Raw genomic sequence first — 27,804 nt, forward strand, 5'->3', positions numbered from 1 at the left:
GCGGGATGGGGTTTTGCTTCTTCCCCCTTCTGCAGGCAGGCACAGACCCAGCCCTGTCTAGGGTCTCGGCCCACACCCTGCTGGGCTACAGGAGGGGGTTTCTGGTAGGTTGAGAAAATAGACAGGACTCGTTCGAGGCGGTCGTCTTAGCAGTGGGAAGGATTCTGTGTCTTGTGGATGCTTCCCCAGGAGTTGGACCAGAAACGGCTACTTTCTTCGTCCCCTCTCACAGCTAAGGGAGACCCCGCCCCCCCTTTAGTCTACAACCTCCCGGGTGTGTGTGTGTGTGTGTGTGTGTGTGTGTGCGCGCGCGCAGAGGCCACCCCCATCATCAGCTTGGGGACCTCAGAGCCAGGATCTCCCACCCATGCCTCAACCCCAGCTGGGAGAGTCATCCAGAGGGCCTCTCCTGCCACGTGGCCTTGGGTACGGGGAGGGGACTGGCCAGGCCCTAGGCCTCCAGCGGGGTGGACCCCACTCTGGCTGCCTCTGGAAATCTGGGTTGGCGATCAGCCTGTTGATTTCCAAGACTCTGAGTCCACAGGGGCTGGGCCTGAGGCCGCGACGTTCTTGCTTCTGTGTCCCACAACTGACCTGCTAAGTCTGAGCACCCTGCCTGGCACGTGGTCAGTGCCCACAGACTGGTTACACCTCGGCTCCTGGGCACGAGGCTCTCGGCCGTGCCGGGCACACGCCCACGCTTCCTGTAAATCACCTCACTGAGCTCTGGAGACAGCTTTATAGGGGAGGGCATGGCTGTGTCCACATTCGAGTTGAGGAAGACGAAGTTCAGCTAATTAAGTGACCGGAGAAGGTTACACCTGTGCGATGGACGGAATGTTTGTCCCCCCTCCGCCCCCAGTTCATATGCTGAACCCCAATCCCGACGTGATGGTGTCTGGAGGGAGGGCCTTTGGGAGGTGATTAGGATTGGATGAGGCCACGAGGGTTATCGGAAGAGACCAGAGAGCTAGCTCACCTCCTTTCTGCCACGTGAGGCTACAAGGAGAAGGTGGCCGCCTGCAAACCACAAAGAGCGTCCTCACCAGAACCTGCCCGGGCCGGCACCCTGGTCTCAGCCCTCCAGCCTCCAGAACTGTGAGAGGTGAGTGTCTGTTGTTTATTAGCCACCCAGTCAGTGGCGATTTGATGTCGGAGCCTGAGCAAAACCACCTATGAATGGCCCTCCAGCCCTCCCCAGTGGAAGGGACAGATGGCAGTGCAGGACCCCTTGGCCTCAGCCCGCAGCCCCTTACCCTGTCCTGTTTCCTGGGGTCGACATGGGCAGTTGGCCACCTGCAGACCCGCCTGCGTGGAGGGAGGGGGGCACTGGAACTGCCCCCAAACAGGCCCCTCCTCCCCAGCCCAGCCCAGGCCTTGTGAGCCCCACGGAGCACTGATGGCCCAGAGATCCAGCACCTGAGCGCTGGCCTGCCCTGCCCAGCAGTGGGGCCCAAACGCTGGGGTTCTCACCTGGGCCGTAACCTTTCTCAGATCGCTTCATCACCTGTATTTCGTCTTCCTCAACTCTAAGATGAGCATAAAAAACAGTCCTCTCCTACTGAGCTGCTCTGAGTGCCCTGTCATCTGTCACTCCTCTCACCTGTGGGCAACTAAATCCATGCTCTGGAAAGGGCAGGGGTCTGGCACCCACAGGGCCTCCTACGGCCTGGTCTCAGCTCCCCAGGAGAGCCAGGTATACCCTGAATGAGAAGCGGGCAGTTCCAGCTGCAGCCGGTCCCCCGTGGCTCCTGCACCAGCCCCTCGACCCCAGGCCTTGGGGCGCCCAGTCTGCCGACACTCATTACTGTCACACGTCTGAGCCCAGCACCCCTGCCTCTTGCTGTATCCCTCCACCAACCCACCCCACACCTGCCCCGACGGGCTCCCAGCCCTCCGTGGCCAGCCCCCCACCTTGAAGTCTTGACACCAGGCAGTCCAGAGAGAAGCCAGAGAGAAGGCCCTAGACAAAGCCCCAGATGGAGGTACCACCCCAGAGCAAGGTTCCAGCCCTGGGCGCCCGGGCCAGGTGCGGCGTGGGCTTGGGAACCGCCTCTCGCCCTGATCCTAGGTCCTGCTGTGAAGTGGAGGCCGCCCCAGGCACTCCTCCATCCTGCTCTTGCTTCCTGCCCCTTCCTTCCTGCTGCAAGGAAGTGCATCTCTTGGAAGCTGCTGGAAATTGAGGGATGGGAGAGAAGAAACCAAAACAGAGAGAAAAGCCCAAGTGTGGAGCTGCCCTGCCCTGGCCCTCCTGTCCCTGCCTGGGTCCCAGCCTGGACTGTGGAGCCAGAGGGAAGAGGGGCAGATCCCCCAGACCCAGAGGGGCTGGGCAGCGCCCGTGGAGCCTGGAGAGCCTCGGAGCCAGGCAGGAAGTGGAGAGGAGTGAAGTGGGTGGGTGTAAAATGACACTTGGCCTCAGAGAGGAGGACAAGTGGGCATAGCGGGGACTGCAGCAAACAGAGCGGCATGTAGGGCCATGGCTACATTTGCTTACACAGCACCTTTGTGCAAAGAAGACAAAGCCCATCTCTAGGTGGACACAGTCTTGCACCCGTGCCCCCGGCTGGTGGGCAGAGAGAGGGCTGGACCAAGCTGTCTCCTGTCTCCCCGACCCCTGCCACCTCTGTGTACACATCTTTGTTCAGGGTACAGCCTACACAACCGTACCTGGCGGCTCTGACCCCATGTAACAGGGGTGGCTACTCAGCTCCAGGCCTGTAGAAATGAGGAGCTTCCCATTTTTCAAGAGCAGCTAATATGGGGATTGTGTGAAATACTCTGAGGTTTACATGTTGACAATGAATCCAGATTTACTGCAGCCCATGGGCCAAACGAGGCCAGCGCTGATGGTGCTGGTACGCAGCCTCCGCCGTGAATGCTGGGCCTCAGGGCAGGGTGACCTGCCCCCCTCGGGCACCGGGCTGCTCCGCCCAGGAAGCTCCCCCCTTACACCCTGGCGCTCGCTGGCTCAGACCACGGCCACCCTACCGGCTTGGGACAGTGGATGTAGCGTGCCAGGCTGATGATGAGGTCGTGTGTGATGGGGTCCACCAGGTTCCTGAAGCTGGCGTAGCGGTACAGGACGTCGTCCAGCGAGGTCGACTCCATGCCTAGGTCCTGCAAGAGGGAAGGATGCCCAGAGGTCAGCGAGGCCCCACCTTACCCTGGAGCCCCGCCCAACATGCCCAGAGTACCCCCTGGCCAGGGAGGAGACCCCTCCAAAGAGGTTTCCCATCCCACACGGAAGCATTTACAGAAATTCGCCCGGGGGCCAGACAAGCCCCTGCAGAGGCGGCCCTCCCCAGATAGCCCCCCAGCCTTTGTCTCTCCAGTTCCCCCCGAGGATGAAGCCAAGGGTTGTGGGCCACAGCGCTGGTGGCTGCTTCTCCACGAAATTTGGAAACGGCGTGCTAGTAAAACTCCCGTGCTTTGTGACAGGACCACGTATTGAATTGATATTTATTTGCTTTCTTTTTGCTTCTGAGGTCATTTTTACTGCTCCTTCTGTTAAGGACCCCGCCTTGGTGTTCCTTTGCCTTGGGGGGCTGGGTCTCTGAGTTGTGGGGTTAAAAGGAGAAGCTGCTAGGCACCCAGAAGAAAACCCACCAGCCCTCCCCCTAAGAAAGGGTGTCAAGTGCAGTCCTCGTAACAGGAGGGGCGGGAGCACAGAGGCAAGGGGCACGGGGTGGGCGGGGGCCATGGCAGAAACCTCTGGGGCAGAGGTTCCCCAAGCCTGGGGAGGGGCAAGGGCTGGGAGCATCTGCAGAGACCCCTGTCCACCAGCAAGAGACCCCACGGGCTTGGCCAAGAGCAGTGACCGGTCTGGGTCCTAATCCCCGGGGCCTCGCTCCAAATGTTCTGGACTGTACAAGACCCGAAGATTCTTGTCCAACCCCAGGAAAGGGGCAGGCCCCCCAGGCACGGCTAAGCTTGAATTTCCCACCAGCCAAGCTGGCGGGGGCTTGAAACAGGGTTAATTGCTTTAGAGAAGTAAAGAAAGATGGTTTTCTACCCCAGGGTGTTGTACTACACGTTGTGCCCTCTGTCTGTGGAAGAGCTTGGGTATGGCTTCTGACTCTTCTCAAACCCCCTCTCCAGTTTCTGTTGTCCTTGGCGGGAGCTGAGGTTCCCTCCTAGCTTGGTCCCTTGCACAGAGCAGAAAGGAACGAGGACATTCCCATCTGAGGACTGCCCCACCCTAGGTCCCCTGGGCCCCCAAGCCGTATGTGGAGCTGCCCCATCACCGCCCAGAGAAGGCAGGCTCCCAGCCCGGGTTGCCATGGTCCAGCGACCTGCGGACAGGAATGTGTGGTGACAGGTGAGTCCCAGCCGGGGTTTGCTCCCTTGTCATTTCGGTGAGTTATCCTGAACTTTTCTAAATACCTTCCCCATGTGATTCTTAGAAATCCCCGAAAGCAAGTAGGCTGGGTTTCGTTATTCCCAATTTACAGATGAAGAAGCTAAGGCTCAGAGCAGCTGACTCTGTTTTTAACCAACCGTCAGAATTTCAGGAATGGAATGTACGCCTGGTGACTATAGTTAGCACAGCTGTGTGGTATATTTGAGAGTTGTGAGGAGAGTAGATTCTAAAAATTCTCATCACAAGGAAGAAAACATGTTTTCAAACTATATGAGGTGATGAATGTTAACTAAACTTATTGTGGTAATTATTTTGCAATATTTGTAAGTCAAGTAATTATGCTATACACCTTAACCTCAGTGCCAAGTCAATTATATCTCAGTAACACAGAAAGAAAAATAAATTGCATGTAATAAAGATGTTAAAAAAAAAAAAAAGAATTTCAGGAATGGTAGGGGCGGGCTTCCACGTGGGCCTAGGGCCTGTCTTGGGAGGATCTGCCTTGTCCACCCCTGGGGTGAGCTGGGCAGCAAGCAGGCTGGAGGGCGGGGATGCTGCCCTGTGGTTTGGCCGCTGACATTTCTAAGAGCGAAGAGAGAAAGGGCTTTGCTGGGGTATCTGGAAGGGCCGTGCTCTCTGTCCCATGGGGAGCCTCGCGAGTCCAGGTCCTAGCGGGGTTCCCCCCCCGCAATGGTTCCGGGACCTCTGCCTCCACCTCCCTGTTGGAAGAAATGGGTCTCGAGTGCCATCGAGGACACGAGGGGCCAGCCTTGGGCTGTTTCTGTTCCGCAGGAACGAGCGTCAGAGGCAGCAGCCGTGCCCGGCGCCAGGTTCTCTGGCTGCGGAGATAATTGACACGGTCTGGCGTGGACGCGGTGAGGGAGGCGTCGGATCAGGCTGCGGACAGGTCCAATCCTGCCGTGGACCTGTCCCCACCCTGCTTGTCCGGCCCCTCAGCCTCTCGGGAGGCATCCGGGGCACGCTACCTGTGTCACTGCGTCTCAGCCTCCTCGTATGTAAAATGGGGATGGTGACCCCGCGTCACAGGTGGGCGAGGGACATAAACCTAGTAACACAGGGTAACGCCTCCGCAGGGAAGAGAATCACCAGCTGAGCGCCCCTCCCCCTTCGGTGCCCCCCCCCCCCCGCCACGCCCCGCCACGTACAGAGGTTCTTAGCCTCTTTTTGGATACCAGGCCCATTTGAGAACGTGACAAAAGCCACGACCTCTCTCTCTCTCTAGAAAAGCCCGGGAGTCGGGGCAGGACAGGGAGCCTGGCGCACAGACCACACCGGCCTCACGGTCAGCAGGGCGTGCCGAGGCCGCGGGGACGCTAATTGTCACCAAGCAAAGTGCAGACTCCGGCGCTGCCCTCTGTGTGGTAGGAGAGGCTGGGAATATAGGAAGCGGAATTCAGGCTGTCAATACGTGGACGAGAGACCTCTTCCCCCCTGGGGTCCATTTCCCCATCTGTGAAATGGGCAAACGGACCACACTCGTAGTTACTGAGCCGTGTCCCAAGACCTTGGGGCTGATGATGATGGAGAGAGGCCCAAGGCTTTGGGCCCAGCTCTCCGCAGAACAGCTCTCTGGCTGCCCTTCAGGGTTTCTGTTTGTTTGTTTCTGTTTTTTAAAGTAGTTCTGTTGTCAGAGAAGTTTGAAACCCTGGGACTGGATGGCTGCTTGGGTTTCTTGGGTTCCTACCAGCCCTGCCCCGTCTTCCCACTCCCCTCCTTCCCAGGCCAGTAGAGGCCATCCCATCCTGGAAGGACCAAGAAAACCCTAGCTGCTAACCCAGGACGCTGGGGCAGGTGTGGGAAGATGTAAACTGTCCTTCCCCAGCCCCACCCCCACCCCGGCCCCCTGCCACGTCCCGCCCTGCATGTCCCCACCCTCCCTGTCAGTCTGGGCGCCCAGCCTGCTGACAGTGGGTCCCTCTCTCCATGCTGCTGCTGTTGTCTGGGGTCATGGAATTGTGGCTGGGGAGGGGGCAGAGGGTGGGAGGAAGGGAAGGGGTAGGGAGGGGGTCTCCCCAGGAAGGCAGATGTGGCTCTGCTCCCGTGCTCTGGGTAAGTTACGTGTGAGTCATGGCCACCGCCCGCCCTGTGAATTCCAGCTGGGGTGGGGCTCCCGGAGGTCCCAGGGCTCCGGGTTACAAGAAGCTGCAACAGGGAGACCCAGATGGGGGCCCGACAGACGCTGCTGCACTTTTATCTATCGCTTTACTCCTTTACTTCGACCCCACCTAGGCCCCCGGAATGCTTGTGCGGCTTTCAGACACCTCACGTGTCCTGAGGGCCTCGGGCCACGTCTGGCGTCCTTGGTGTCCTCTCCGAGTCACCCACCAAGCCACCCACATTGTCACCCACACTGGGGACAAATGTGTCATGACTGCACTGACAGTGCCACCGACCCTGCCCACCGGGGACCTCAGTGTTCCGCTCTGCCCTGGCTGCCCGTCGGGGTGGGGGAATGCGGGGGTGGAAGAACCAAATCCACGTGCGGCTCCTCCAGGCTGCCCCGGGCAACTGCCTTGGCCTTGGAGGGGCTGGCCTGCCTTGCAAAAACCAGGCACCGAGGAGACTCCTGGATTCCTCATTGCGAATCTAAATGGTACTATCTCTGGGACCTGTGCGTGTGGTCCGTCCCCGATCAGAAAACCTGGGAACACCAGCCCGAGTCACTGCTCTGGGCAGCTTGGCACGGACAGTGTCGCTGGCCTGCGACCAAGAGGGTGAACGGCAAGCACGTGTCACCTCGAAGAAGTGGGGCTCCCGTGTTACTGAAGCTTGAAGAACCAGGTTTGGGGACTCACTCCAGTGGGAAGAGTGAGGGGTACGGCTTTCCAAAAAGCGAGCAGAGATTCACAGTATTTCTCAAAGTGTGAAGGGGGTCCTCAAGACCCTTCCAGGGCCTCTGTGAGGGCCTCTTTTCCAGTGACACAGCAGCACGATGCTACATTTTCTTTGTAGACTTCAACCAGAACAACCTACTGCAAGACACCGAATGCAGAAGCAGTGCGTGTGAGAATCCAGCTGTCTTCTACTAAGCCAGCCACACACGAAAGGGAGTCACACAACTATGAAACAATGCCGCTCTTCTCACTATATTTTTTCTTTTGGAAAATATAGTTATTTTCACAAAAATTTCTTTCGCATTACAAGCTTATTAACTTTAAATGAATACATAAATAAATCTTTAAAATATTTTTGTTTTGATTTCTTACACAGCAGATAGCATTTATAAGATATGACCCACAGAGAGAAAACCTCTTTGAGGTCCTCCATAATTTAGAGTATAAAGGTTCCTCAAAAAATTAAAAACAGAACTACCATACAATCCAGCAATCCCACTTCTGGGTATATATCCAAAGGAAATGAAAACGTACTATTAAAGAGATATCTCCACTCCCATGTTCACCGCAGCGTTATTCACAACAGCCAAGACACGGCGACAACCTAAGTGCCCATCAACCTAAGACTGGATATAGCAGTTGTGGTCTATATATACAATGGAATACTATTCAGCCGCGAGAAAGAAAGAAACCCTGCCATTTGCAACAACGTGGATAGACCTTGAGGACATTATGCTCAGTGAGGTAAGTCAGAGAAAGACAAATACTGCATGATTTCACTTATATGTGGAACCTAAGAAGAACTCTGAAAAACAGAGTGGATTGGGGCTGGGGGGTAGGGGAATGGGAGACGGTGTTTAAAGGTACATACTTGCAACCAGAAGAAAAATAAGTCCTGGAAGTCTCCACAGTACACAGTACAACTATGAAAGACAACAAAACTATTGTTACCAACACTAGAAGAAGTGATATTTATGGGACAAGACAGGGGTGTTGGCTAACGCAACAATTGCAACCACATTGCAATATAAATGTATCAAGTCAATACACTGTGGGCCTTAAACAATGTTATAGGTCAATTATATCTCAATTTAAAAGAGTTAAAAAAGTATAAAGAGGGCTCTTGGACTTCCCTGGTGGTCCAGTGGTTAAGACTCTGCGCTTCCGCTCAAGGGGGCGTGGGTTTGATCCCTGGTGGGGGAAGTTCCGCACGCCGCGCAGCATGGCCAGAAACAAAACAAAAACAATTAAATTAGAAAAAATAAAGAGGGCTCTTGATACCGAAAACAGCTGGAGAACCGCAGCGCTAGAAGCATGGGGTACCCTGGGAGAAAGGGGCTAAGCTGAGCCAGGCGAGGAGCCAGGGAGCCCCTGGGGAGGGTGCAGCTTCCCTGCTGTGCTCTCTCCCGTCACTCCGACCCTCAGCGAGGCTCCCTGTTGATGCGGGTGTGGTTTTGGCGGTGGAGCGGGGTGGGGGGGGGGTCTGGGAGAGGAAGCTCCGCCCATGCCCACAGCTCGTCTCTGGTGTCTGGGAGCAGAAGCGATATCAATCTCGGGGGCTGGCCCCGAACTAGTGAGCTGGCACCGTGGGGACCCCGGGCAGCTTCAGAGGGGGCCCCCAGGACCTCGGCAGCGCTTGGGGTGGAGGGTCAGCGGGGAATTTTGACACTTGCCTGACTGCCAGCCTCTCCTCTTCTTGGCCTTTATGGGTATAATCAGAGATTTTAGATCCAGGTCACTGCTCTTATTGTTTTAATTTGTGGGGTTTTTTTTTAATTGTTAAAGGCACTCTATCGATGATAAAATTTGGCCATTTGCATTCAGTCTGAACACAGATTTGCACGTCTTTGGGACTGCGATAGCGTTCAGGGCCACCGCTCAGCCCTTCCCTGGAGCTGCTCCCATACCTGCACCTCATGCCGTCGCTGCCGGAGAACGTCATCCAGAATGAATACACGGGTGGTTATTTTCTGAGCTCTAGCCTACCTGAAAAATCCTTTATGTTAACGTCACACCTGAAGGCAACCTGGCTAGAGAGAGACTAACCTTCAAAACGCGGTAGCCCCCTGGTACTCAGCATGGCAGGTGACTCTGAGGCAGCCTGGGTTTTGTGTCTTTAGCTGCTTTTTCTGCCCAGACGTCCATGGGATTGTCTTTGCCAATAACCTCTAGCTGCCTCTCCTGGATGGTCTCAGCACACGGTCCCCTTCCCAGGAACATCAGTTCAACATACAGCATAGCCCGAAAAGCAGCTGATGTCTTTACAACAATCTTACAACGTCACCAAAAGGGCACCCTCAGGACAGCCCACCAAAACTCCTAACATCCCTTCCTTGTGTCTCGCCCAAGACCCCACCGGCCCCTCAGCGGCTCATCTCGACCCTGCAAACCCTCTCAGCACCCAGCCCTTCCCTTCCTAATACAAATCAAATCAACTTCTCTGGCTCATCCAGTTCTTAGCTCAAGCCACCGCCAGCCCCACTCTAACCAGAAGATGCCAGTGTTGATGAGGATGGACACACAGCTGGAGCTCCTGTGCATTGCTGGTAGGAATGTGAAGTGGTGCAGCCACCGTGGAGAACACCACGGCGATCCTTCAAAAAATTAAAAACAGAGTTACCGTATGACCCAGCGACTCCACTTCTGGGTACATATGCCAAAGAACTGAAAGCAGGGACTCAGACAGATCCTTCTACGCCTATGTTCGTAGCAGCATTATTCACAATGGTCAAAAGATGGAAACGACCCAAGTGTCCATCAGCTTCTACAGACACATGGATAAACAAAGTGTGGTATATGTCTACAATGGAATAAGAAGGAATGAGATCTGACATATGCCACACTGTGGACGATCCTTGAGGACATTACGCTGAGAGAAATCAGTCACAAAAGGATGATTCCACGCATATGAGGTACCCAGAGAAGTCAACTTCATAGACACAGAGTAGAACGGCGGGTGCCAGGGGCTTTCGGGGAGAGAGGATGGGGAGTTGTTTCTTGGGGACAGAGTTTCAGTTTTGCAAGATGAAAAGAGTTCTGAGGATGATGGTGGTGACGGTTGCAAAACAATGTGAATGTGCTTAACGATACTCAAGTGTAGAAATGGTTAATTTAAGATGGTAAATTGTATGTGATGTGCATTTTGCAATAATTTAAATTTTAAAAAAAGGTCCTGCCACTTAGGCAGGCAAAAACAGACACCTTCCTGAGATACGAGGGAGCACGTGTTCCTGGCCATTGTTTTTCTGCCTGCCACACCAATTGGTTGGCCACTACAATTGCCAACCAATTGTAATTGGTTATTACAATTTTTACCACTGTATATCTGGTTGTGGGTGTTTTCTTTGAATTTACCTTCAGTGTTGGGGTCATTCCATCTACAAACACGGACCTTTTTATAGCCTGTCTCATCAGGAGGGCGGATGCCGGCTCTGAGCGCCTTCTGAGCTGACCTCTTCTCGTGTTCATCCCGTAACACACGCCCGTGGACGGGCAGGGTTTGCCTTCTGCCACTGACCTCATGTCTGGCACCGTCAACCCCACTCCCACTGCTTCCAGTCAGGACTGTGTGTTGGCCAGCGTTTCGAGTCCTTGCAATTCTTATTTCACTCATCGATCTCCCTTTTCATCTCACCCTCTGTCTTTTTTCTCTTTTTTGCCTCTTTTCGTGGCATTTTGTTCTTTTCCCACGAAGTTCATTTCCCCTGGATCCTGCCGTAGATCATTCCAGAGTCAGGGTCCAGCCTCCACAGTATTTCTCCGACGCACAGGGTTATTTTCCCCACTTGCTCACCCCTGAAGGAGGGGTGATCTAGTGAGACCCCCATCCACCATCTGTCTAGTGTGATGTTGTGATTTATAATAAGAAATAGATATTTGGTCTTTGTTCTCTTTCTGGCACAGAGCTCCTAAAACCTGCGGAATTTCCTAACTGATGAGAGAGGCAAAGGTGTCTTTTGTTATGAGATGACTTTTTTTTTTTTTTGCGGTACACGGGCCTCTCACTGTTGCGGCCTCTCCTGTTGCGGAGCACAGGCTCCGGACGTGCAGGCCCAGCCGCTCCGCGGCATGTGGGATCTTCCCAGACCGGGGCACGAACCCATGTCCCCTGCATCGGCAGGCAGACTCTCAACCACTGCGCCACCAGGGAAACCCAGACATGACTTTTTTAATGACTTTATTTTTGTTAATGAGGTGACTTTTGGAAGGCCCCTTGGTCACCTGAGGATGGGGCCAGGGGAACCAACCATGTCATCAGAGGTTGGAACTTTCAGTCCCGTCCCTATCTCAGGGAGGGGAGAGGGGATGAAGAGAATCAGTCACCAATGGCGACCGAGGTAATCAGTCGAGCCTATGTGATGAAATCTCCAGAAACTCTCCAGAGTGTGGGGTTCGGAGAGCTTCTGGGTCAGTGAGCACGGGGAGGTGTGGAGAGTGGACACCTGGAGGGCTGGAAGCTCCGTGTCCTTCTCCACACCTGGTCCTGTGCCTCTCTTCCATCTGGCTGCTCCTGAGTTACATCTTTTTTTTTTTTTTAATTTATTAATTGTTGGCTGCGTTGGGTCTTGGTTGCTGTGCACGGGCTTTTCTCTAGTTGCGGCGCACGGGGGCTACTCTTTGTTGTGGTGCACGGGCTTCTCATTGTGGTGGCTTCTCTTGTTGCAGAGCACAGGCTCTAGGTTCACACGGGCTTCAGTAGTTGCAGCACACAGGCTTCAGTAGTTGCGGCACGCGGGCTCAGTAGTTGTGGCGCACGGGCTTAGCTGCTCCGCGGCCTGTGGGATCTTCCTGGGGCCCAAACCTGTGTCCCCTGCATCAGCAGGTGGATTCTTAACCACTGCGCCACGAGGGAAGTCACGAGTTACATCCTTTTATAATAAACTAGTGAGTAAAATGTTTTCCTGAGTTCTGTGAGCCACTCAAATTAATCCAACCCAAGGAGAGGGTCGTGAGAACCTCCAACCTATAGCTGATTGGTCAGAAGCACGGGTAACAACCTGGACTTGTGATTAGAGTCTGAAGTGGGGAGCTGCCTTGTGGGATCCCCTTAACCTGTGGGATCGGACACCACCTCTGGGTAGAGAGCATCAGAATCAAGTTGAATTGTAGGACACCCAGCTCGTGTCGAGTAACTGCCTGTTGGTGTGAAAACCACACCCATACGTTGGAATTTTAACCAGAATCTTGACCTTGTCCCACGGCTGCCTCCCTGGATAAGAGCTGAGTCCACCTCTCAGGTTCTGGTTTGTAAGGAGCCCAGCCTGGGGACCACACCCCGGACACTGAGCTAATGTGACTCTGACCTTGGCAAGGGACATCTTTGCCCACCTCCACAGCCTGGGCCGCCAAAACTCCAAAGATGGAGTCTGTGGAAACCCACAGTGGTGTCCACATCCCAGGACTTCCCCATCCCTGGCTGAGCCCACGGGCCACGCTGGACTGCCAGCGGCCACCGCTCGCGGGTTTCCCTCTCTCCCGCCTGCCTGGTGGAGGTAGCGTCTGAGGGTGGCTTTCTCCAAATACACGCAGATGCCTGGGGAGGTGCAGTGAGGGCAGCGCTCAACAGTACTGTTTCTGCCCCCGAATCACTGCTCGCGTGGGAAAGGGGCAGCTGCCTGACGACTCCCTCCGACTGGGGAGAAGGGGGCTTCCCCTTCCTCTGGGAGGTCTCAGCTTCCGGGGGGAGCCGGGGCAGCTCCATCTGTCTCAGAGCTGGAAGGGGTTCCTCCCAAGCCGCCCACCTTTCTTGGCTTTCAGGAATTTTCATCTGCTTTTGGTGTGTCTCCGCAGGTATTTTAGGCGGAAGCCACTCAGCAGGCTGCCACGCACTCGCTATTTTAAACCACGAGCACCCTCTTGCCTTTTAAGTTCCAGGTTTTGGGCCTGTTCCCAGGAGGAAGGCCCTGCGGGAAATGCGCTTGTGTCTGTCTCTCTCCTCCAGGCATGAAGCTACGGCTCCTGCCCGGGGAAGGAGCAGGCAGCAGGCTCCGCATATTAACCAGAAAAGGTAGACAGCTGCATTGAGGCCACCGGAGCCCGCGTGCGCGGGGCGATAACGAGGCAGTGATCGCACGTGGTCCTCCTCTGGAACATCAGAGGCCACTCTTCCGGGGGAGGGACACAGTCTGCAGTACTGGCCTGCCTGGGCCACCGGTCTCCGTGTCCCCTCCCCCCTGACATTCTGGCTGCCTCGGGGATTCCCAGGGGAGGGACGGGAACTGCCAGGTGCTGTCAGGGAGATGCAGCCCCAGGAAGCCGCCAAGGGGAGAAGCCAGAGGAGCTCCGCGTGAATGAAGACCACGACCTCTAAGGAAGGTGGGCAGAGTCCCGCCGGGGATGGACGGGGTGGACGGGACACCTGGGGCAAGGTACACACCACGTGTGAGAAACGGAAACGGATGCGCCGGGCTAAATGGCGGCGCCCCAGAGACAACTCCACATCCCTAGTCCCCAGAACGTGCGAATTTATCTCATTTGGAAAAAGGGTCTTTGCAGATTAAGGATCTCAAGATGAGATCATCTTGGGTTACCCAGTTGGGCCCTAAATCCAACGCCAGGTGTCCTTACAAGAGACAGACACAGAGAAGAAAGGGATGGGAAGATGGATGCAGCCAGGGCCACCAGCCGCTGAAGCGGTGAAGAGTGAACTCTCCCGACAGCCTCTCAAGGGAGGGTGGCCTGCCCACACCTTGATTTGAGGCTTCTGGTCTCTAGAGCCGTGAGAGAAGAAGTTTCTGTCGTTCGAAGCCACCAAAACAGTGGTCGTCTGTGACGGCAGCCCTAGGAAACTAATACAGCGGATGGAAACAGCGGTGGCATTTTCCCCAGGGGACGCACCAAGGCGGAAAGGTTAGGGCAAGTGGGCGGGGACCCCTTTCCTCCTCTGGCCTGTGCTGACCTCAGCCAGGAGCACAGCTGTGGGCAACTGGGACCGTTATCGGCAGAAACCTCCTTGCTGCTTCCACCAGCCCTGGGTCCTCTCTGGATGCGTGTACCCCCGACACACTCTCCTTTGCTGTCTGCTCCCAGAGGTGGGACTGGGCTAGTCAGAGATGCTCCCTGTAGGGAATTTCCTGGCGCTCCAGTGGCTAGGACTCCGTGCTTTCACTCCCGAGTTCCCGGGGTTCAATCCCTGGACAGGGTTGACTAAGATCCCGCAAGCCGGGTGGCACAGCCAAAAAAAAAAAAAAAAAGAAATGCTCCCTATAGAACCACATCCCCTAAGACGGTTTCCAGCCCAGTGTAAGAAAGAACATTTAAAAACAAGTGGTAAAGGGAATCCTGACACGCACTCCAACAGGATGAACCGGGAGGACATGATGCTAAATGAAATAAGGCGGTAACAGAAGGACACATGCTGTACGATTCCACTCGTACGAGGTCCCTAGAGGAGTCCAAACCATAGAGACAGAAGGGAGGATGGAGGGTGCCAGGGGCTGGGGAGAAGGGGATGGGGAATTAGTGTTTAATGGGGACAGAGTTTCAGTTTGGGAAAATGAAGCGCTCTGTAGATGGATGGTTGCACAACACTGTACATGTGCTTAAGGCCACTGACCTGTACACATAAAAGTGGTTAAAATGGTAAGTTTTATGTTATCTACACTTTACCACAATTTAAAAAAAATCAAGTAGTGAGTTCACAGACACTGGAACTATGTAAGCAGTGGGGAGAGATCCCTTAGTGCTGCTGTAGTAGGAGTTCTCTACCAGGAGGGAAGGTCGCTGCTAAGGACTCTTTCTTCGGGCCCCCTGGGATGCACGATCCCGGAGCCAAGGGCGTGGGGTGTTCTCCATCCAAGAGGACACTGCTAAACAGCTGAAGAGGTGGGGCCCTGAGGGCAGGAGGAACAGGGGAGGACGGATGAAAGGAACAGCAGCAGACAGAATCCAGCCCAGCGGTGAAGCCGCCCAGACAGGGGAGTTGGAGGGGGCGCAGTTCGGGGTACTGAGGACAGAAGGTCGCTCTTGGGCTCATCCGCTGCCTCTTAACCCTGGAGGCGTTGAATTACACCGGCAGACACTGGAGTAATGCGGCTCAGATGCACCCAGAAATTCATAAATCTGACGCTTCACACACTTGTAACACTTCAGAGAATCACCTAACAGATGAGGCCTGCAATTCCAATCCGAGAGGGGTAAGTGAGTAACTGACTTTAGGCTTATGATTTTAAGCAGGACGCTGAAGGAGGATCTGGCCGAGTTTGTGACAGTTTCGAAATGTCTAACAGAATTTAATATTCACCGTATTTATAAGCTTATGCATTTTAAGAACTGTGCGGGAGCTTGGGAAAGTCCCGCTTTTTAGGACGGCTACTTATAAACTTAAGAAAACTGGATATATTAAATTTGCGAAATCACTAAGATATTGAAAGAAACTTGACAAAGTTATAAGCCCTCTACCCTTAAATGTGATTATTTAAATCTACTAGATTCATAAACAGAATGGCATTTGTAGCTTAGACTTAAAATCTTAGGGAAACAGTAGGCTTTAACATTTTTAGTTCAGTATGTTGAATCGTAATTGAGAAAATCTAGCACCCATGAGTACTGCGTGTGTCTGTATATATGTGCGTGTATGTGTGTGTGTGGTGTGTGTGCACAAACACGCCCCAAGGACACCATAAACCTCCCAGGGACACGACAATGAGGCCGAGGTCCGGGCGGGCAGCTGTCCTTGTGTTTGTGTGTCCAGTGTAGCCCGTCCCCGGAGAGGGAGGCCAGAGGCGCGCGGGCGCGCGCACACGCACACACACACACACACACACACACACACACACACACACACACTCTCAGACTTCAGAAACACCAAAGCAAACCTGAAGAAGTCATAAAAGCTACCGCCGCGTTGGCCTCTCCCTGAAAGAAACCCGCTGGCATTGGCCTGCTTGCTGGCAAGGCTGCTCCCGCCGGCTCCAGGGTGGGAGCTGCCCCTCGGGCCGCTGCCCTGCCCGCTTGCCTGTCCCGCTGAGGGGCGAGGCCGGTTCTCTCGTCCCACTGCAGGGCCGCCGTCCCCCAGGGGGGCGGCTGGGGGCTCCTGCCCCTCCACGACCACCGGCCCTGCAGGGTTTGAAGGCAGGCACCCTGGCAGGCGACCCTCCTTAACTGTGACAAGTGCCTGGTGGGTCTGCTCTCCCCGCCAGCACGCAGCGTGCTGGCTTCACGGCTGCACGTTATTTGTGTTTTAACTTTGAGGTCTTTAAAAACGACACTCTCTGCACAAAGCAGGCCTCTGGAAACAGATGTTTGACCATTGCCAAGTGTAATGCAATTAAAATCCAAGAAACGGCAGTAGCAACAAATAAATAAAAGGCTGCTTTCTCTTCAGAAAAACAAAATCAGCCCGGTGGCACAGCAGGCCTGAAGAGGGTTTGCTCCGCCCCCTGCGGTCACAGGTCCACCCAGGCTCTGCTCAGGGCGGGGCAGGAGCCCCCCAGGCTCCAGGCCTGAGGTAGCCCCTAGGTCACTGTGTGGCCCCAGGCACGTGCCGCCCACCCCTGCGCCCTGCTCCCGTCCGACGACGTTTCAGCCACCGCTTTAAGACGGAAAGGCTGGGAGCATTCGCGCTACTTCCCAAACTTATTTTCCAGCCTCCCGCTCCCCAGAGCACCTTGTGGGCTTATGATTCTGCAGAAAGGCTGGGGCCAGCAGGTCCCTGAGGTCCACCCGCTCCTACATTCCACAGATTCTCAGCACTCTGTCATCCACCCCCGCCCCTCCTGATCTGTGCTTGGGAGATAATCCTTTGTTGATGGCTTCTGGTGAATGCATTTAAGCCCATCTGTCTTTCCATGTGGTTACTGTTGTCCATTTTAAATAAAAGGTTTGGTCCATTGTGGAAGGAAATGCAGAAGAAGAAGGGGTGGAGGAGTGACTTCAAGGCTCCTCTGGCTCGCTGACAACCTGCTTTCCAAGCAGGACAGGCTGCCTGGGACAGCCCACTTCTCAGAGTGAGAAGTCGAGGACCGGAGGGTTGCGATCCAGTGGCAGTGCGGGGGGCCGCGGGGGCCTCCGGAAGTTCCTTACCCGCCTCCCCCAGACGTCAGCCCTTGGAAGACAAGTGTAACAGTCGGCGTTCTCCAGAGGAACAGACCTGATAAGAGGGGTGTGTGAGAGAGAGAGGGAGGTGTGAGGAATAGTGACTGTGGGAGCTGGCAGGTCTGAAGGCAGGCAGCCTGGGGCAGAATTCCTCCGCCTTTTCTCTCAAGGGACTTCAACTGATCGCCTGAGGCCGACCCACACTACACAAGGTCACCCGCTTTACACAAGGTTGACGGATTGCACGTTAATCTCATCTAAAAAATATCTTTGCGGCAGTATCTAGACTCACATTTGACCAAAAACTGGGTACCATGGCCTCGCCGAGACGGCACATAAAATCAACCCCCCCCCCCGCCCCAGACTAGGGGTCTTTACCACTTTAAATCTCTAGGTCAGAGGCAAGGCCCGGGCACAGCCTCCGAGAATCCGGGGGAGCAGAGATGAGTCACGCAGGACAGGGAGTCCAGCTCGAATACAGCTCACACCCAAGTGCAGGGGTAAGAGGTCCCCCAGGTCCACGGCCGCGGCGAGGCCCTGCCTGCCTGCGCTCCAGCTCAGCTGATTTCCCCAAGACCTTTTCTCTGGGCAGCGGGGGGTGGGGCAGGAGTGGACCCAGGGAAGGAGCCCTGGCCAGGTGGACTCTTCCCCATCTTAAGGCCCTGCCTCGGGGCCTCACTGCCCCACAAGTGGAAGAACCAGGGGCCACAGCCAGCAGCAACAAGAAAGAATCAGTGAGCCTCAAAGGCTGCAAAGGGCAGTGTCCTTGGGGAGGGAGGGCCTTTGCCTGGTCTCTGGGAGGTCACCGAGTTTGTCCACAGCTTCCAGGGACCCTGGGAGGGCCGGGTTGGAGGTGGAAGTGGGTGAAGTGAAAGGGCCAAAGTGACAGGCCCGCGGAGGCCCAGAGCCTCCTGCCCGGGTCCCAGGTCTCTCTCCCGGTCCCAGGGTCCCTGGGTTCTGCCCACAGGATTTCCTTGGTGGCGTCTCCCCACCAAAGCCTGGCCCAGGCGCAACACACCGGCTCTCACGTCCCCAGCCAGCTGCCTCTGCTCCTTTGGGTTTCCTGGCCACCTCCTGCCAGCTTTCCAAAACTGTTTCTCCAGTTCCATCCTGCTGCCCCCTCTCCTATTCCAGGCCTGCTCCCCCAACTTCCTGAGCCTCTGGCCCCCTCACAGTGCCCACTTCTGGGCCCTCGCGCGTGGTCCAGCCTCCCACTGAGATGTGTCACACCGAAAACATCTCTATTATTCTCCCCCTGCTTGACTGGGCCGATTCTCAACCAGCAGGTGATTTCTGGAGAGATGGGAATTCTCAGAACAGGTAACTTGGAAACTTGTGTTTGAGCTTCCATCTCCGAGAACCTCCCCCCTCCCATGGTCCCTGGGCTGGCAGCTGTTTGGAAACCCCGAAACTCCGCAACTGCAGAAGAAAATAGAAAACGTAGATCGGCCGATGAGAATGATAAGAAGTTCAGAAGACTGGCTCGTACTAGTAAAAACTAAACTGAAGGGAGTTATTTCATCTGGAGACGTGGAGGTTATTTACAGGGGGTGCAAGCATCCAGACCTAATTTCCCCCAGAATCAGCGGAGGCGGGGATGCAAACAGTCTGGGAAGCTGGGGAGGGATTCCTGGTCCCCAGGACATGGGCGAGGGGCTGGAGTCCTTGGGAGCCCAGCAAGGAAGGACTCTCTGATCTACCTGTGTCCCCCCTGATGCTCCCCCCTGAGCCTCACTCCAGACTCACTGATGTCTTTGCATCTGTCCAACGCCCTTGGAGAGGCAGGAGTGTTGATCTGGAACCTTCTAGAAGAAGATACCCGATCGTTTCAGCTCCCTGATTCAGGAGGGAGAGGGCAAGCGTTCAGCTCAGAGGCAGAAATCATGTTCTGGCTGACACTGCACTGTTCCCTGCCGTAGGTGATGTAGGAAGGCCATGCCCGAGGGGGCAAATGGGAGAAGGGGTGAGCCTCCTGACTGGCTTCAGCTGATAAAGACTGAACTTCTGTGCACCTTCACCAAGGATGCTAAGTACAGCTGTGCAGGATGCACACTGCACAAGGGTGTCTGGGTGGGGCTGAACTCACCGAGCCTTGACTTTGTCTCTGCCAACCAGAGAGGTGTCTTCTTCTACTTCTCACAAAGGCACCTGTATGGGCCAGGAGCTGCCTTACATCTCACTGAAGGACTGAAGCGATGAGGCACCACTGGGCCACCTGGACTCACTCACTGAATGGCCTTCACGCCCCCAGAGTCCTTGGTTGCCGGGAGCAGGGGCGTGGCCACGCTCCACTGTGCGGGGACCACCCTCTCCTCGGGCTGTGCTCCACTCTCCACCTCCTCCAACTTCATCTGGGCCTCCACTGCCACATCATCCCACTTTAACAAACAAACCACTGAAAAAGTACCACTCGGAGAACGTGCTGGGGGACAGGGGGCCAAGGGGCCAAGGGCCTGGGAAGGGGGTGTGGACAGGAGAGGCACAGGCCTGAGCACCAGGACCGCTGGGAGGGACCAGGCAGGGCAGGTGAGACAAAGTCCCAACTAGGAAGTGGGGGGCTGGTGCCCTGCAGCTCCCAGCCCAGCTCCTGGTCCATTTGGGAGCCCCGAGGGAGGAAGGGTTTGTGCCGGTGTGCAGAGGTCAGCCCCAGGGGTCTGCTTCCCTCCAGAAGCCCCTCCCCGTGTCCCAGCTCTTGTACAAGGTGGGGACAAGGGAGTGACATCAGTGCACGACTGTGAATCCGGCTCTTGTGGGAATGAACGGGTCCATCCCTGAATCCACGGGAGCCTGGTAGAACCTGCGTGGTGACAGGGAACCTCAGTGGTCATCTCAGCCACACAGCCCTTCACTTTCTTGGTGGGGAAACTGAGGCCAGAGAAGGGAAGGGGCTGGCAAGTTAGAGCCTGAGCCGAGACCAGAGCCAAGGTCCCCCCAGTTCCCAGTGAAGGCGGCCACCAGAGCGGAGCCCTTTCTCGGAGCCCCACTAAGCACCTGCACCAGCACCGGCCTCCTGGATCCTCACAACCCCTCCATGAGGTGGGGGGACAATTACTACTGTCTCTTCTGCCTCCCGGGGCCTAGACCACTGCCTGGAAGAGCGGGCACTAGACTGTGGGACACGTGAAACACTCTCAGGTCTTAGTTTTGCTCATCTGTATTTTCTTGTTTTCGTACAATGATGATGCGCTGCTTTTATAATATTAAAAAAGAAAACCCACCCTTTTTTGCTTTAAGCAATATGCTGCTGACCTCACAAGACTATTTAAGGAGCAAAATAAACAGGAGAAAATGCTTTATGGGCTGGGAAGCAGCACGCAGGCGGGAGGGGTGTCTCCAGCGCCTGACCTCCCGCCCAAGGCACCGGGCACCGACCAGACCAGACAACCAACCCCCCCGCCGCTGACTCCCTCCAGTTCTCACGGCCCCCATGGCTGCCTTCCTGCCATGGAGGCTGGGGCGTGGCGGCTGCAGAGGGAAGCTGAACAAGATGGGGCCAAATAACAGAGACGAAAAGTCTGCTTCTCGCCCAGGGAGTGGGAGAGACACAGAGAAGGCCCAGGAGGCGGGCAGGAGAGAGGCAGACAGAGGCCGGGAGGCGGAGGCCAGAGCAGGCAGGGGCAGCCCTGGAGGTGGGCACAGACCTCAGGTCCAACGTAAGGCCACCCTGCAGGTAAACACTGACATCCTCCACTCTCGCCCGACTCTGCGTCTATCCTGGTTAAGATGAAGTTAGAAACATCAAAATGCCACATCCCTTGAGCAGCAGCCTTCGGCAGAACTCCATATGGCTGCAGCAGCCAGGAGTTTGAGCTAATAAAAGTTAAAAAAAAAAAAAAGGCTGGGAAATGTTCCCAGAGAGCCACGTGGGCTCTGCTCGGGCCAGTGGGTGGGGTGGGGAGGAAAGCAGGCACTGTAAGGCCCGGCCCCCGTCCCGCTTGGCCCGTCAAGGTCACTGCTCTCATCAGAACAGCGGACTCTCCCAGCGACAGTGATGGGGCCCGCCGGTTTACACAACGGCTCCCACCCCCAGTTTCTCCTGAGGAGAGTGGATGTGACACAGCCGGAGGGCCAGGGCACGCAGCATAGGGTGGGGGGGTCACCCTTGTCACAGGCCGCCCACGGTGCTGCTCCTGGCGGGAAAGTGACGGGGGCAGACGGCTGGCTGACACCTCCACTTGGGGTGGGGATCTCCCCAGATGTTGACCCCACCCCTTGGGCACCCCGATGGGGAGAAACCCTAATCACCTGGATAACCCTTCTGCAGGTGGCTCCGGCCTGCAGGCGTGTGTGGGCTGTGTGGGCGGACTGGCGCAGCCGCTGGAACCCTGAGGATGGGGGAGGCTGTACCAACAATGCCTCCGGTTACTGGCAGGATGACTCGAGAGGTCTGAGCCAGACCCTGCTGGCTCCTGAGCGAGGACACTGTGGGGGGGTGGGGCGGGGGGGGGGAGCGTCCCTGAGGACAAGCTTAAAATCCTCTCAAGGATTTCCTGTGCCCGGTATACGATCTGTGGCCTCTGCCAGCAAAGTGCACTTGGAAATGAAATGACTCTGGGCAAGGGGAGGGTGCCCCGATGCCCCAAGGCGGCGTTAGGCAAGGCGGGGGGGTGGGGGTCCGCGGTGGAGCCCAGGCTGTTTGTGGGTATCTCTGAGGGGGCGGGCATTAGCTCTAGCAGAGGGCCCCCTCCGCACCAGACCTGAAGCCAGGATAGCTGGCCCAGCCCGGCCCTGCCGTCTCCCCGCCCCCCGGCCATACTGAGGTGGCCGTGTCCTGGCCTTGGAAACCAGTAGAGCAGGCCCTGGCATGGGATTCCTCCTGCTTCTGCAGCCCTGGAAATGCCCAGCCCGGTCAGAGAGCAGCAGCGTTTAAAAAGGCAGGTTTCTCTTTGCGGATGGAACAAACATGATTCAGCACAAGCAGCGAGTGAGGAACGTGGAGGCCAGCCTCCAGTCAGGCTCCACTCTCTCCCGCCACCTCAGCAGAGGCCCTGAGCTGCACCTGCCGAGCGGGATCCCCACGGAGCCCTCGGAGGCCGGGCACCATGCCACTCCCCTCTCCAAGAACACCACCGCCTGGCGGGCCGCCAGGCCACAGCCGATCCCTATGGACACGGCTCCCAGGAATCCAACCAAATGACAGCAAACTCGCCAGATCTCACGACCGTACCACCCGGCCGGGCAAATAAGCCGCTGGACGCACAGCCCAGATCCAAGCGCTTGCCGAGGACATGCCGTGACAGCGCATCCCCAGCACACGACTCACTCGAGGTTGCAGCAGCTGGTATTCAACACAAAGGCAGTGGTGGGGTCTCCACCCTCAGGGAGCATGTGACATAGCCTGACAAACAAAATGGACAGCGGGGAAAACTACGTCTGTAGGGACGATTAAATCCACACAGCCTAACCGGCACCCGGATCTCAGAGCCCTGGGCTGACGTGGCTCAGAAGGGTGGCCTTGGAAAGGTAAGGAGCATTCTGCGGAAATGCGGAAGTGCATCCCAGGTGGAGAAGAACGAGATGGAGGCTGAGGGTGGGGAACTCCCTGCTCGTTGTCTGGTGGCCTTCCAAGCTGCTCGCCTAAGCAACCCTCTTGGGGGGTTGTCGGAGGAAAAAGCACCCAACCTCCAGGTTCCCAAGGGCCCTCCGCGTGCTCGCCCCTTAGCCAGCCTCCTGGGGCAGCCAGACATCCTCGTTGCTGAGGGTTCCTTTCTGCACTGCTGGTGAGGTTCACGTTCCCAGGGGCCACAGCGTCGGGCTAAGCCTGGCACAGCTCTGCTCAGCGGGGCTGCGCCACACTGAGGGGCAATAAGCCAACCCGACCAGACCCTCTTTATGGGAAAGCAGGGAGGAGGCAGCCACCTCAGCCTGGGGTGTCCCGGGGAAACTGAGCCCTTCCTCTGGTGCTCCAGGAAGCTGGCTGATGGCCCAGTCTGGGATTTGGGGACTCAGAGAAACCACTGCTCTGAAGAGATGACACCCCACCTCCCTTGTAGCTCGGCACTTGCCCTCTCTCCATGACTAAAGGTTACTTCTTCCCCAGGGCTCCTTGAAGATGGCAAGTGTGAGCCTAAGACTTAGGAAGCAACATCTGGGGACGGGTGAGGCCTGCAGGAACGGGGCCGGGGGAGGGGAGAGGAGCGGCCTCTTCTATCCACAGCTGACTTCTTTCATCCCCACGCCGCCCCACACTGCTTCTGAACTTGCAGTGAGCTTTTGACCTGGACTGAGCCCTGGTCAGGTAGACAGAATCTGAAACATCCTGGGCCCGGCTGGAGAAAGGGTATGAGACCCTGCCCGCAGCCCGCCCAGACCCCAAGCAGATTCTCCTGTTTCTTATCGTGGCCGGGAGAACGAGTCACACACTTTGTAGTATTTGCTCTGCTCAGTACCTCAGATACCCTCTGGGAAACAAGGAAACACCACACAGAGGTTATCAGCTGGGTCCAAGGTCAAAGCAGACTGAGGACCGGAAGGCAAGCTGCCCGAGCTGACCCTTGGCCCCAGGCTCTTACTGAGATGACACGGCTCCTAAAGGGAAGGGGGCGGCTCTCTGCTCCTTCCAGGCAGCTGGCAGCTTCCTGGCATCCTGCCTGCACCCCCAGCACAGCTCGGCATCCTTAACATGAAGGAGGTCTCCTGATTCCTCTCTGGCAAGGGACAGGCTCGGACAGGCTGGAGAGTCTCCCATCAGGGAAACCACCCCCCAAATCTCAGGTTGGAAAGAATCCTAGATTCAGAAGCGGCAGCCACCATCCTTCAGCCCACCGTGAATTGCCACACGTGGTCCCGGGGTCTCTAGTTCCACATCCTGAGCCTGTAGCAAGTCACATGGTCGGGGGAGGGGAGGTCCCAGATAGGGGCATATCCTGAACTTGGGGTCTGCGAACCCTCCGAAATGCTTGCAAGATTGTGAATGTTGCTGCACTGGTCTGGGAAGAGTGTCTAGAACTCTTTCAGGGCCACAAAAAGCTCACGGACTCAAGGGGGTGAAGAACCACAGGGACTGAGGACCTCCAGCCTCCTCCCCCCCTCGGGCTCTGGGCAGTCACACACGTTGTCAAACACAGGAGCAAGTGCGGACGCTGTGGCTGTCGGGCTGCCACTGTCTCTGCCTGTTTCTCTTCATCAACGCCACCCTGCGCCTTGTGGGGTTGGGACAGCATCCCAGCAGGACCAGCCCCTGAGCTCTGCACACCCCGCCTCTGCCCACTGTTACTGATGAGGCCTTGCTGGTCCCCCCCCCCCCCCCCGGCTGAGGCCCCGGGTGTTTGCACCTCTCTCAGTGACTTCTCATTCCCTTTCTGAACATCACCACCTCCAGCCTAGAGGAGGAAACTGGAAAGGAAAATACGATTTAGGAGAAAGCCACTTCAGTGCACAGCACAGATGCAGCTCTACGTTCCTCCAAACAGCCTCAGGGTCCTAAAAAACCGCCTCTTGGTTTCTCACAGACATTTGGACGCCCGGGGCTCCCCTCCCACACCGCCCAGGGCCCACCACCACTTCCCGGAGGGGCCCTGATCTGCAAGTTCTAGGCAACACAGCTCTCCAGGCGCCTTGGGCAGGCCCGCCACTGGCTCCAGAGAGGCCCACAGACCTTACCCAGAGGTCAGGAAAGCCCAGCACATGGCTGGAACTGGAGAGCAAGTTATGCTGCTGCTTTCACAGAAAAGGGTGAGCCTGGCTAACCTCTGCCCTCCATCAGCCCTCGCAGTCCTGCCACTGAGAAGGGTGTCAGGACACCAACAAGACACTCTCCGGAAATGCTCTCTGTCTCAGGGACCCTGTGGGGGTCACAGGGACGCATCTACTCTCCGAAACGAGCTTCCCCAGGATGTGGAATCACACTCAGCCTCGAGGGTCTGCCTCACCCGCAGGCCCCAGCGGACCGACTGGCGGCACTGTGCTCTTTCACCCTCCCAGAAGGGCTTGTCTGGACCTCCACCGTCAGCCCCTCCACGGTCCTGAATCCTCCGAAGCACCCACCCCGGTGCGAGGGAACAGCACATGATCAGAAAAACCTTCTCACTGTCTGCTGTGCAAATGGATACGATGGTCTGGAAAATCCATTATGCCGTTTGAAAGCAAAACAGTTTCCACAGAGGCCATACACTGGTTTCCAGTTTTTGAAAGACAAAGAAATACACACCAAGAAAGTTATGTGGTGTGGAATGTCATCTTTCTTTGATGACTGGGCTCCAGAGAAGGCACCTGGGGATCCAGTGGCATCTCAGGCAGCCTTCCGGACGCTGTTTGGGAAAGTGGAGGCCAGAGCAGAAGCCTCTGCTTCCCTCTCCCTGTACAGCACACACCTTGGGAACATACACTCCAGGGTAACCCACACCACATATAAAGGGGGTTGGGGGTCTGCTGCAGACTCCAGGAGGGATGTGGGTCTGATTCGATTTTGGAAGCTCCTCCCGGGAAGGTTCTCCTACAGCCTCTCTCATCAGTGATGGAAGACCTTCAGAAAGGCCACCCGAGAGGCCCCCTCCCCCATCCCCTCCGGACTCCACCACTAACGGGGTCAATCTAGCAAGAATACGGGCTTGGACTCAGCTACCCTCACAAAGCCCCGCCAAGACAACCTCCGGGGATGCAGGAGGTGCACCCTCCTGCCTCTCTGCGACTCCACAAAATCCACGGAGCAGGCCGCCCCCTCCCTCAAAACAAAGTGAGGAAGGAAAAGAGCCAAAGAGAGGTGGGGGACAGCGTCAGCCCCATGGCAGCCCCAAAGCAGAGGAGACCAGCCAGATGTGCAAGGACGGTCCCTAACCAGCGGGGCAGGGACGGGAACAGGCTGAGGGCACAGTGCAGGCAGCCTCCTGAAGTCCCTGCAGATAAAGACAGTCACGCAGGAAGCCAGTCCAGCCCCCCCCGCCCCCCTCCACTGCTCCGCGGGGGCCCCCGGCTGAGCGCCTGCCAAAGTTAGTCACAGGAGAGAAAACCTTGTCGCCCACCCGAACCGCCATCCGGGACGCCTCTTCTCCAGGAGGCCTCCCGGGTGGGCAAAGCCCCTGGGGACTGGCATCTATCTCACCAGCCCCAGGGCTGCGCCCTTGGACGCCCCCTGGGGAAGCTGACGACTGCGCATTCCTTGAGGACCCTTGACGGGGGTGACTGCCGGCGGGTAGAGGGGAAGAAAAGCGCCTCGGCCCAGGCAGGCATCCCCTCCCACGAACCGTCCCCGGGACCAGCCTCCTCCTCCTTCAGTCCTTGCCTGCAGAGGACTGAAGCGGGGACATTATTCCAACAGGTCCCTCTCAGCCGGGCCTCACCGGGCCAGCCTTCCTCCGCCCTGTCCTGAGGCCTCGAATTCAGGGTCAGCGTCGAGGCACCTGCGGCGAGACCGGGCTCCATCCCCGCGAGCAGGGGCCCGGGCGGTGCCCCTCGGCGCTCCGGGGCCTCTGCGGGAAGGGGCGGGGCACCCCCGCGCCCCCTCCCGGCGCTCACCTGGCGCAGGTGCTGCAGCAGCGTCCCCGCCTCCTCCCGCCGGCCCTGGCGCACCATCCGCAGCAGCTCCTGGACCATGCCGACGCGCCGGTGGTAGGGGGGCAGCCCCGAGCCGGCGCCCGCGCGCCCCGCCTTGTCCCCGGCGCGCAGCAGCAGCGACGCCCAGAAGTCGGGCCGCTCGCGGCGGGGGCCGGGCGCCGCGCCGGGGCTGGCTCTCTCCGCCAGGCTGCCCTTGGTCTGCCGGGTGCCCATGCCGCCGCCGCCGCCCGCGCTCTCCGCGGCGGGCCGCGACGCCGCGTCCCCGCCGCCGCCGCCGCTGCCCGCCCCTCTGCCGCCCGGCGCGCGCGCCTCCCGGGCGGCAACTTTCGGGGAACTGTTGCGCGCGGGCGGGCGGGGGCGGCGGCGGCGTCCGCGCTCCTCCTCCGCGCTCCCCGGGCGCGCTCCCCCGGCGTTCGCCGCCCGCCCGCCGGCCCCGCCCCGGCCTGGCCGCCCCGCCCCCGGCTGCGCCGCCGCGCGCCTCCCAGGCCTCGCGTGCCCCCCTCCTCCCCTCCCCGCTCCTCCGCTCCCGCTGGGCCGCCCGGCGCCCCCTCCGTGTGGTCCCCGCGCCGCGCCCCCTGCCGGCTGCCGCGCTGCGCCTCCCGGGCGGTGGCGCGGGGCGAAGGGGGCGGCCGGGGGCTTCCCTCCCGGCCGGCACCACTCTCCCCAGATGCTTCCACGACCGCGGGCGGGCGAGGCCCATAGGAGGGGAGGGGAGGGGAAGGGGTCCGTGCGCTCGGCGACGTGGGGAAGGTTTGGAGCATGGAAGCTTTGGGGTGGGGGGGCGGGTCTCAGCCCCGGAGTCGGGTTTCTCAAAGCAGGCGCCGCTGAGCATCAGAGCCCAAGTCGTCCGGGCTGGTTGAGAACGCAGACTCCCGGGCCTCGCCCCAGACCCGCCCGATGAGAGTTTCCGCGGCGGGGCCTGGCGAGCTGCATTTTTAGCCAGCCTCTCAGCTGATTCTGACGGACACTCCTTTGAGACTTGGCCAGTGGCGGCGGGCGGTGGTGCATGAACCAGAAACCAGGTGCAAGGCTGCGTGTTGTGTGCGTGTTCTTTTAGGGAGA

General features: G+C 57.5%; 1 protein-coding gene across 1 annotated transcript in view; it reads right to left on the reverse strand.

Moving 5' to 3' along the window:
- The window catches only part of LRRC75A (leucine rich repeat containing 75A), a 35,395-nt gene extending 8,339 nt beyond the window's left edge, over window positions 1-27,056 (reverse strand). Inside the window, exons 1-2 of the mRNA XM_067715178.1 lie at window positions 26,704-27,056; window positions 2,989-3,117 (exon numbers count right to left, since the gene is read on the reverse strand). Of these exons, the coding sequence (XP_067571279.1) occupies window positions 2,989-3,117; window positions 26,704-26,955 (381 nt within the window). The 5' untranslated portion in view covers window positions 26,956-27,056. The remainder of the gene's footprint in view (window positions 1-2,988; window positions 3,118-26,703) is intronic.
- Window positions 27,057-27,804: the final 748 nt, after the last annotated feature.

Source organism: Pseudorca crassidens, chromosome 19, assembly GCF_039906515.1.
Source record: "Pseudorca crassidens isolate mPseCra1 chromosome 19, mPseCra1.hap1, whole genome shotgun sequence".
Classification (NCBI taxonomy): domain Eukaryota; kingdom Metazoa; phylum Chordata; class Mammalia; order Artiodactyla; family Delphinidae; genus Pseudorca; species Pseudorca crassidens.